Genomic DNA, 11,445 nt, shown 5'->3' on the forward strand with positions numbered 1-11,445 from the left:
ATTTTTCGTTAAAATGCGCCAAATGTTCTCTATAGGTGAAAGATCTGGACTGCAGGCAGGCCAATTCAGCACCCGGACTCTTCTACTATGAAGCGATGCGGTTGTAATAGCTGCAGTATGTGGTTTTGCATTGTCCTGCTGAAATGCACGTCTTCTGGAGGGGAGCATATGTTGCTCTAAAACCTTTATATACATTTCAGCATTCATAGCCCCTTCCAAAACATGCAAGCTGCCCATACCTTATGCACCCCCATACCATCAGAGATGCTGGCTTTTGAACTGAACGCTGATAACACACTGGAAGGTCTCCCTCCTCTTTAGCCCACAGGACACGACGTCGCTTCTGGACCATGTTCACATATGGCTTTCTTTTTGCATGATAGAGCTTTAGTTGGCATCTGCAGATGGCACCGCAGATTGGGTTTACCGACAGTGATTTCTGGAAGTATTCCTGGGCCCATTTAGTAATGTCAAATGACAGAATCATGCCACTGAGTGATAGTGTCGCCTGAGTGCCCGAAGATCACAGGCATCCAACAAAGGCCTTGTCCCTTACGCACAGAGATTTCTCCAGTTTCTCTGAATATTTTGATTGATGTCCACTGCCAATTTCCCCCGGGTTGCCAGTTGGTGAAAAACACAGCATATTACAGCCATGGAAGCCAGCAAAGGAACTGGGTCAGAGATCGCAGATTCTACCCCGACATACAGTATCTCACAGAAGTGAGTACATTTTTGTAAATATTTTATCTTTTCATGTGACAACACTGAAGAAATGACACTTTGCTACAATGTAAAGTAGTGAGTGTACAGCTTGTATAACAGTGTAAATTTGCTGTCCCCTCAAAATAACTCAATGCACAGCCATTAATGTCTAAACCGCTGGCCACAAAAGTGAGTACACCCCTAAGTGAAAATTTCCAAATTGGTCCCAAAATGTCAATATTTTGTGTGGCCACCATTATTTTCCAGCACTGCCTTAACCCTCTTGGGCACGCAGTTCACCAGAGCTTCACAGGTTGCCACTTTGGGCCCAATTTGGACATTTTCACTTAGGGGTATACACAACATTGCACACTGCACCTTTAAGTTTGCAATGTAACGAGATCAAAAATTAAACTTCTTAAATGGTAAACTTCGTACCCTAGCCGTTTACCCATTATGGTACATATTAGTACCTAAATGGTACATTTGAACCTTTTGAAAGGGTACCATCCCAGACAGATTTTGTACCTTTTTTCCCCTCAAGCATAGGGTTAATTCAAGACAATAGGTCATTTTTCCCAGTCATCTCGATGACAAAAAATAGCCCGATTTACTTGAATTCAACTCACTACTTTTGAAAATGTCTATTTTAACAGTTTCACATACCATTATGTGAAAAATAGTAGGTAGTATGCACTAACTTTGTTTTAGTTAAAATCCATTAATACTACATTTTAACCCAATTCAAATCCCTACCACAGCTTTCCTCATCGCTGCCGTCTGCACAGTCTGCTTCTCCGTCACAGACAAAGGATTCTGGGATGCAGCGGTTTTTATCACAGCGATGACCACAGCCCTCCTCTGGCTTGAAGCAGTCGACTTCATCCGAGCGATCCTGACACTGAGCCACACCGTCACACACCTGCCGTTGCTCGATGCACTTCTTACCATGTGCACACTGAAACTGACCTGAGAACAGATGGAAATACGATATTTTTGTATTTTGAAAACTAAAAATTTTTTACCAGTCAGACTACTATCTGGGCAATATGCAGATTTGCTTTCCAAATCTAAAAAATGGTCATCAGAACATAACTTCAATTAATATGAGCATCAATTTATTGTTTCCACAATGAACATATTTGTTGATTTGAATAAATGCATTTTGAAAATTATTATTTGAATAAAATATATGCAAATAGTTGTCCATATTTGAGTGCAGAAATCTTGCATGTTTCATTGATGTATAACTGACAAATACGCATTACATTGTTTATTAGTTTGTTAAAAGGGTTTAGTTTTTTTGTTGTTGAAAATGTTGTTAAAAATGTGTAATGGAATGTTTTAATATACTATTCAAATTGAATCAAATTAAAATCTTAAAGTTAGACCTAAATGTTTATTCTTTATTCCTGGGGTTTTCAAACTGGTCCTGCACGTTTCCCCTCATCTAACACACCTGATTCAACTCATCAGTTCATTAGTAGAGACTGCAAGACCTGAATTGGGTGTGTCTGATAAGGGAGATTCTAGGCCCCTGAAAATCAGTTTGTGGGCCAAAAATTGTCCTCTAATAAAAATGTATAAAAGCATACCTATACTGCAGACAGCAGCACATTCATCTTCATCAGAGCCATCAGGACAGTCATTCTCACCGTCACACACATGACTGTACAGCACACACTCTGATCCGTCCTTACAGGGTTTGAAGCCCAGTCTGCAGTGCAGAGGAACACGATCAGAAGCAACTGCAGCCTGCACACAGTCAGCTGGAGCACAAACAAGTCAAAGCAAATCAATCTCATGCAATCGCAGCATTCCCATTACTGTACAGCAGTCATTTGAAATTCAACTTAAATGAACACAAATTAAAGACATTTCAACAAATACCACCAAGATGTAGAAGCAAAATCTACACATAATTGTAGTTTTTGTTTAGGGAGACACTGCTATTTACGTAATGCCACAATGCAAAAAAGATAATAATTGCCTGCATGATCTGTTTTTTAATAGGTGTTGTGAGATTATGCAAAGATTTTTGCTAGATATTGTATTTTAACGTATGCAAATAAATGCCTTTAAGAATGAAAATTACAAAGATACTATATACAGTAGTTCTTAAGTAAACCCTTATTTTGACTGGAGAAATACACCTTGTGCTCAGTTTCTTAACAAGGTAAATTAAGTAAATGGCGAAGGAAAACATAAGACTGAAGGTTAATGTGAGACTTGCAACAGACCTCAGAAGCAGAAAGATCCCTGAAGCGACATGCAGCAGCTCAAACAGACACATGACTGCAGGGAGAAGCAGGGAGAAGCGGGTCAAACCGTCTCGGCTCGAGATGAGGCGCTTTAATCGAGCGAACAGCTGAGATCGATGCGGCTTAATTGATCAGATGACAGCAGACCAATGAGTGATGACAGATTTAGTGAAAACACGTTTAACAGACTGAAAATACCGTGTAATTGAATTCATTTCTATAATTTTTTTTTATTAATACTAAACTTTTTAGACTATTAAAATGACTTAGTTATTTTTAGACTAAAAAGTCATAGGCCTAATTAATAATAATAATAATAATTATTAAAATAATGAACTTACATTTAATAATTTATTAAATTCCATAATTTAATGTATATTACAACCGTCAGTAGGCTACTTCATAAAATTAATTCATTATTATATCACTCAGTTATTTGACTTATGTATATTTCTATCATATAGTTAGTTAATACTTATTTATAAAAGTTGATTAATAAAAGTAAAACCAACCACTTTTTTTCTCTCTCTTTCAAAATCAATTATACAGAAATACTTAACTTCAAACACACACAAAATGTGGATACATATAACAAATATACATCATATAAGGTAAAGCATTACATTTTATAAATAAATTTTTTTAATATGAGAGGTGTTTTTGTACATTAGTACATTATAAAATATATTAAGTTGTTTACAAAAAAAACTTAAAAGAGGGAATAATAGACGTAATTTTTGCTTTATGTATATGAAACTTCCCAAGAAGAATAATCACCTTTAAAGTGTTGTCAACTACATCTGAACCAGTATTACAATTAAAAAAAGGATCATTTTAATTATTTTATGAAATATATCAAAAACCAACATAGATACCTGCTTCCAAAAGTCTTCAGAATATTTATAGTTACAAGTGTTTCATTTTCTAGATTAAAAAATGAAAAATTTGGTGAGACATCTTTTCTAAACAAACCCGAGCAGTTCTGTGCTGTTGTTGCGTCTGCAGCCCTGATTCCCAGACACTAGAGGGCGCTGCGCTCTCTCTCTCTAAATAAGAATCAAAATATCAACAGAGAGAAGAAACGCGCAACAAAGTAGCATAAAATTGAACTTTGAACACATCATCAGTAGCGTTCCTTCTAACTTGTATTTGTAAAGAATGTGAATGATATGGATCATTTGAGCACATTTCTCGCCGTGGTGTCAGGTGTAACTGTGTTGTATCTCTTTCACTCAGTCTTTGGTGACACTTCTCACATCTCAGTCTTTGACTCCCAGAGACATTTGCCAGGTTCAGTTTACCTCGTGAGCAGATACATTTATCAATCTTTCCGCAAAAAACGAGGAACAATGAGGAAAAACAAAGACACGAATGACGAGCTTGTTTTCACTTTGATCAGCTGCAGGTAAGTCGACTTTAAATGAATGTATATGATTGGTTAAAGTCTCAGTTAATGTACATGCAATATAATATATATATAAAAATAGAGTGCATGTACTGTATATTTGAATGGCCACTCATTAATGTTTTTTCTTTAATATTTAGCATTTTGTGTTGTCATAATGTTAAAAATGTTGATTATAAAGTGATTTCCAGTTGTTAATTGTTGTGGATTTGTCTGTAGGTATGATGCCGTATCTTTGAGGAGGTTCTGCAGCGTTTCAGGTTATGGTTGGGACTATCCTGACAGTGTCTTCAGAGACGTTCCCTTGTGCTACCCTGAGTTGCTCTTCAACAGACTCCTCACTATGATTGTGTGCTCGGAGAGATTCAGACTAAGCCCTATGGGTAAGATCTTCTGGCCCTTTTCAGCTCATGGATCAAGCACAACCGCTGTCAACAAATAGAAATGAATTTTTAACATATTCAGAATCGGTCCTACTGAGCTTCTTATCAAATCCTCGAATCAAATAAGAGCCTACTGCATTTACTCGTTCGTTGGTCAGATTTTATTTAATTCATATATGATTTTTATTTGACCTCTTTATGATACAAATTCAAATAATATGAATTCAATTAAATTTTGCAAATCAGTCAGTGTATAATATTGTACAGTCAGCTGGTCATTATCACAAGATAAACAGCAATTTGACATGAAAATACAAGAAATATTTAATCGCAAAATACCTTTACTGACCAATCAGAGTCAAATAGTCCAGAGAGCTGTGGAGAAATATTATATGTCTGTTAATAAACTTACAGAATCCAGATCAATTACAAAGAGAATCTTTTAAAGGCACGTAACCCAAAATATTAAAATTAATCTGATTATCGGTGTGCTCATATGCATGACAATTAAATGTGTTATGCCGAGTATTATTGTTTTTATTAATATTTTTGAATTAGTTATTGAATTATTTTGATATATTCTGTTTTCATTTAAATTTTTTAGTTTTTATTTAGACATTTTTATATATTTTTATTTCAGGTTTAATTTTTGTTATTTTAGTACAAGTTAAACTAAAGCACATATTGCTATGGCAACTAGGTGAAATGAAACTTATTTTATTTATTATGTTTTTTAATGCATTTTATTTCAGATAACATTTACTTTATTGTATTAATGAGAATGTTTTTATTGTTTTAGTCAACTATAATAACTCTGGTTGTCCCACTGATGCTCCTTAAAATGAGAATCACTGCTACTTTCTTCAGGTCTGTTGAGTGTCCGTGAGAGTTTGAGTCTGAGCGATGCCGTGGATGAGCTGAAGAGAGGGACGTTCTCCCTGCAGGCCAGAGTGCTGGAGTACAGGACTGTTAGAGCCGGAGTGGAGGTGGATCTCGCTTTAACTGCATCTAGAGATCAGCAGACCGTTTGGAGCAGCACACTGACTCTACTCTCTCCTAAAAATACATACAGACCTGATGCTCAACCTGACTTAGAGATCACCCATGGTAAGGGACCCAATGGTATTGAAGACTGCAGGCTTATCAGTGGCTGTGAGGGGGTGTTTTATTCTACTCGTCCTTATGCAGGACACTTTCATCAGACTTTTGCTGGATGAACTGAGCCTGTGTCTTTTTCCAGATCCAGTTTCAGAGAGATGCATCAGCCTGGCTGTTCCTTGGTCCACAGGTGTGAGGAGCACCTGGGTGTTCGGTGACCTTTGCCCTCTGCCTGTGTTTGTTTGGCTGGGATTTACCCGTCCCACCACACACCCGCTGTGGATGTTGTCCAGGTGCCTGGCAGAAGTGGAGAAACACAAAGGTAAGTAATGTTTGAAGGCCTATTCACAACAACAGCAAAATGACACGACATGCAAATGACAAAAAACGCTTCTTTACCGCACACATTTCTATGTAGGTCCGTAGGAATACACTGCTTGAATGTATGATGTCTTTCACTGTAAAAATTTGCATTGTGTAAATCTCAGATTTTTTATGTCTTATTTATTAATCTTTTATAAAATTTTAAATGGTTCCTCTCAGAATTATTATTTAATAATAATTAAAATAATAACATATTACTATTTTTTTTATATTAAGTATAAACTTAACTTATACTTATAAGTAATATAAGTATGTATATATATATATATATATATATGTGTGTGCGTGTGTGTATATATATATATATATTATTTAAAATTTAATTTAATTAAATTTTTTCTATGTATAAACTGTTTATGTAATAAAATATGTTTTTGTAGTTTGTGTTGTCCCTTATCAGTGCAAAATTATCACAAATTAAAAAGGATTCATGCCAATATTGTCCAAAACCCCACTTTTCTAGGGCGTTTCCAAACTTTTGGAGGGCAGTGTTTATATATATATATATATATATATATATATATATATATAGTGACAAAAGTATTGGGTCACCCCCTTCTAATGAACATGTTTGACTACTTTAGTAATTTCTATGAGTTCAAATCTTAATGTTTAAGCATACGTATAATGATATTCTAGGGAATTGTGTCCTTCTAATTTTATAGCAACAGTTTGGACAGGACCCTTTTCTATTCTAACATGACAGTGTCTCTGTGTATAAGACACGGTTCAAAAAGACATGATTGATTGAGTCAGTGTGGAAGAACTTGACTGGTCTGCAGAAATCCCAGCTGAACACCTCTGGTGTGACTTTATATGCAGACCTTGAGCCTAAAACTCATCATGTGTGTGTGTGTGTGTGTGTGTGTGTGTGTATATAATATATATATGATATAAGACAATAATATAAAATGTTTTTATATCTGCTTATATATTAAAATATATATAAGTAATTATTGTGTCCCAGATCATCTCTCAGATCATGAGTCATTTTATCCTCTCTTTTTCTTTTGTAGGAGTTGAAGTGGTGAGAGCTCCTCTGACTGTGTCAGTCTGTTACAAACAGCCTGTGTCTTTACCGAGGAAAGTCAACATCAGAGTCAGTGAAAACACTAGTGAAACCTTAAACACAGCATCATTTTCATTGGAGGACCACAGAACCAGGACACTGTACCTCTCAGGACTGATAAAGCGACAGACAAGCGAGAAAGCAGAATGATGGTGATGTAATCCTTACGGAAAGGATACTGTGTACTCAGTGGCAGGGGTGTCAGACGAGGTAATGGTGGAACTAGTCGTTACAAACGGTGATCTCAGCCCGAAACCTAAAATACAAGGGCCCTAGGAAATGATGCTCCTATTTAATGGTGCCATAGTATACGATGATGATATTTGAAATGTCTACTTTAAAAACAATTAAGGGGACTTATCATGGAGAACAGGAATCCTCTTTCTCTATTGAACTGAGGGAATCATTGTCCTGTGCAGACAGACACTTACTCCTCAGTCCTCTCTTACAGTTACTGTATAATAATTCACATATAAATTCATATTCTTTATTCAGGAACTTGACCCACTCTGATGAACTACGGCAGAGGTAACATCAGCCATTTACGCACAGAAGCCTTAAATATACAGAATCTAAACTGCCTGATTATTCCTAAGGATTGGAGAGAGGTTTGAAAATGGTCTCATATAACTAAATAAAAGTGTTTTTTTTTGTGCAAGGAAACATGAATAAAAAATGCTACAAAATTGTTAAATATTTCTCATTTAAACAGGGTTATATTCTATATTTTTGCTTTGAATTCACTATTGTATAATGCATTGTACATGTGCAGTCAAATCACTTTCAATCAGTGTCTGTGTCAGTAGGGGAGGAGTTTGAGTGGAGGGCCGTTTCTCATGAATATTTCAGTCTCGCCCCTCTTCCCTCAGTCTTTCCTTTCCCTATGCATGCACACACGTGTGTAAGTGCTCCATGTGTATTATTCATAAGTATGTGTTCAGCGTATGAGGAGGGGTTTCTCACAAAACTGCTTTCAGAACAGCTTAACGTGTGTGTATACACACACAGTATATAAAATAGACAATATAAATATATATCATATATTATGCCAGTAAACTGACCTTGTTTGCACTGAAACAGTTAGTTAGGAAATACTTGATTATAATGATCCGTTATCGATGGTAATTGTATTGTCTCTTAGTATGGTCAATGGAATATATTTCATTTCGGAGACACAGATGGATAGATACTTTAAAATATTAATTTTATTTGTTTTTTGCAAGCAGCCTGAAAATATATTAATATATCTGTCATAGGACAGTTATTTGTATCGTTTGCTTTAATATATATGTGTATATGTCAAGAATTCATTATACATGTATGTAGCAAATCCTTGACTGTATATACAGTATATAAAACTATATAATATCTTGTCTAAGACTGTTGTGTAGTGACTGCACTCATAGCCTAATAGACATCATTCATTTATAAAGGCCTGATTCTGTCGTGTGTAAAGTGCAGTCATGTGTAATCGGTGTGTTTGGAGCGGTGAGTACAAAAGCTGCTGTGATCAAAGAGGAAAATAAAAGCGTAAGTTCAATATTGTCTATTAAGCTTTGGTAAAACTTCTCTATTTTTAATTTTAAAGAGAATTAGGCTACTTCCTGTAGTTTGTGCTGATACGCTTGATATGCAGAGGTGTCTGTTTTAGTGTTCCTCACGAGTGACAGCCTGCTCCAGATAGAATGTCTTTCTTCTTCTGAAAATGCCTTGAAGTCTCTTGGGAACTTTTGAGTTATTTTTGCTATGTCTTTAGTCATCCTGTTGGAGTGCACTGGGGAAAAAACTGCCCACCTCCCATTTTCATTCCCTCATCCACTCCTGTTTCTACATCTTTCTGTTCAATCAGTTTCATAAAGCATTTGTGGTTGGATTTTTTCCGTTACTTTCTTGTATGCAACATCTGGAGCATTAATGATGCTGTATCTGTGGACACTAAAAGTAAAAGGATGCTGAGGTATTAGTGTGGTAGACGAAGGGCAAGAGGTTAATTCCTTTGTGGTAATCCTAAATCTGTAGAGGATTTAGAGGAGATCTTATTTCTTTTGTTTCCTTGGCGATACAGATGTGAGTCGTCTCTTGCACCAGCCCTCTCAGACGTGTGTTAGAAAGGGCTTGCCATGGTCACTAAAGACAACGCTAACTCTGGTGAGTAAAAAAAGGATCTCAAAGCACTGTAAATGAACAATGTTTCTTGAGCAGCAAATCAGCATATTAGAATGATTTTTGAAGGATCATGTGACACTGAAGACTGGAGTAATGATGCTGAAAATGATGCATCTTTTGCATGTGCATTTTTTTTTTATATATATATATAATGTATACACCCTCTTTTATTGTCCTAGGCTCTGGTGGAACGACAACCTGTGTGAAGAAACAAAAGTGTATGATGAACAATTCTCAAAAGGCTGGGGCACTTTTCAGGGACCCGCAGAACACTATATTTGAACCTGAGCTGACCCTAGAGGTCACGGCTAACGATGCTGGAAGGAACGGTGTTATAGAAACGGCTGCGAATGAACAGACGCGTAACATATGGAGTGTTTCCAATCTCCAGAATCTGAAAGAGATGCGGTATCTGCACCACGAGGCTGAGGACAGTCTAATCGACCCGTCACTAGACATGGACAAGTCGTCCCTCACGGGTTTCATCGACTCCAGTAACCTGGAGAGCTCAGAGGATGTTCAGACCGTGCCATGCATTCAGGTGGACGTTAAAACGGATGTGGTGCTGATCGATGAGGATGATGATGATATGTCTCTAAGGGAGAGGACAGTGACGGACGTGTCCACTGCGGATGGGAACGCAGCCGAGCTTGTGTGCGGGCGGCTCCGGTCAATCTCCTCTGACTCCACCCACTCTTTATGTGATAGGGAGAGTCTAGAGCAAGGCTCGACCATTGAGATGCCTCAACAGAAACAGGAGCCGCCCAAAAAACATAAACGCACTTGCTGCCTCTGTGTTATCATTTGATGTTTCTCGGAAAAAGGGCCAAGATTATACACTGTTCAAGCATTTTTTCTTTAAAATCATTTTATAATGTTAGTCAACGATTCTTGCATCAAAAACTAAGTTTTTCATGACCATTTGTAACTCTCTCTCTGACCCTTAGAATTAAATGAGCTTATACTTGACATGGAAATGATCTTAAGTGAAAGAATATTTAATGAGGAAAAAAAGAAAGGAAGGACATTTTATAATGTTAGTCAGAGTTTCTTAAATAAATAAAAAAGTCATAATTAAGTTTGTCATAACCATTTTTAACTCTTTCTGACCCTAACTAGTTTATTTTGCTACTATCCTTTTTATGGAAATATAAAAGGTAATTTGCTAGTTTTTATCTCAAACTTCTTTCTCACAATTCTGAGTTTATATCGTAATTGTGACAAAAAAAAGTCAGAATTGTGAGAAATCTTATTATTTTTATCCTGTGCTGGAAAAGGGCTTCTAAAGCAAAAAAAAAAAAAAAAAACACTTTTCATAATGTGACATTTCCAGTAAAGGCCCATCACACCAAGGACGAGAACTATAAAGATAACTTTAAAGTTTTAATAATAGTTCTAATTCTACGAGAATGTTCAACTATAACGATAACGACAAAAAGGGTTGATATCATTGGATTCACTTGCAGAACAATTTTACCAGCTGATGAATGGTAAACACACTGACAGCCAATCAGAGTTCATCTTGCTTTAAAAAGCTTGCACGTTTAAAGTCACGAATTGCAGCGCGCTTAGATAAACAGAATGTTATTATGCATTGGTATGGATGCTATAATATAGTTATCATTACAGTTGTCTTTATAGTAATCCTTCTTGGAGTGAGCGGGCCTTAAAGGGATAGTTCACCCAAAAATGAAAATTCTGCCATAATTTACTCCCCCTCAAGTAGTTCCAAACCTGTATGAATGTCTTTGTTCTGCTGAACACAAAGGAAGATATTCTGAAGAATGTGGGAAACAGAGCAGTTCTGGGGCACCATTGACTCCCATAGTATTTTTTTTTCCTACTGTGGAGATTCAAGCTATGCAAACATGATTTCGGTTGGTGGTTGACTGAAATGTGTCAGATTTTCATTATTATGATAAGCACGTTCTGCCTTTAGGAGCACTATAGGTGCCAGTAACGTAAGTTATAAAC

At 36.4% G+C, this 11,445-nt stretch overlaps 1 protein-coding gene across 2 annotated transcripts; it reads left to right on the plus strand.

The window, feature by feature from the left end:
- The first annotated feature begins 4,014 nt into the window (after nt 1–4,014).
- LOC306870946 (uncharacterized protein) lies at nt 4,015–9,453 on the plus strand. Of its 2 annotated transcripts, XR_013784298.1 has the most exons (6): nt 4,037–4,371; nt 4,591–4,754; nt 5,622–5,861; nt 5,995–6,174; nt 7,253–7,515; nt 7,801–7,987. XR_013784298.1 is itself a non-coding variant. In XM_079418550.1 (5 exons), the coding sequence occupies exons 1-5, from the start codon at nt 4,136–4,138 to the stop codon at nt 7,453–7,455; spliced, it is 1,023 nt and encodes a 340-aa protein (XP_079274676.1). In that variant the 5' UTR covers nt 4,015–4,135; the 3' UTR covers nt 7,456–9,453. The 2 variants fall into 2 exon arrangements, 1 of the variants encoding a protein (XP_079274676.1); XM_079418550.1 differs by having other exon boundaries at nt 4,015–4,371; nt 7,253–9,453.
- Nucleotides 9,454–11,445: the final 1,992 nt, after the last annotated feature.

This window comes from Barbus barbus, assembly GCF_936440315.1.
Source record: "Barbus barbus genome assembly, chromosome: 6".
Taxonomy (NCBI): domain Eukaryota; kingdom Metazoa; phylum Chordata; class Actinopteri; order Cypriniformes; family Cyprinidae; genus Barbus; species Barbus barbus.

Coding starts and splice junctions, on each gene's coding strand:
- LOC306870946 (XM_079418550.1), top strand. CDS start 4,136: ATGGATCATTTGAGCACATTTCTCGCCGTGGTGTCAGGTGTAACTGTG. Junction 5,862..5,994: donor TGACTTAGAGATCACCCATG/GTAAGGGACCCA, acceptor GTCTTTTTCCAG/ATCCAGTTTCAGAGAGATGC. Junction 6,175..7,252: donor AGAAGTGGAGAAACACAAAG/GTAAGTAATGTT, acceptor TTTCTTTTGTAG/GAGTTGAAGTGGTGAGAGCT.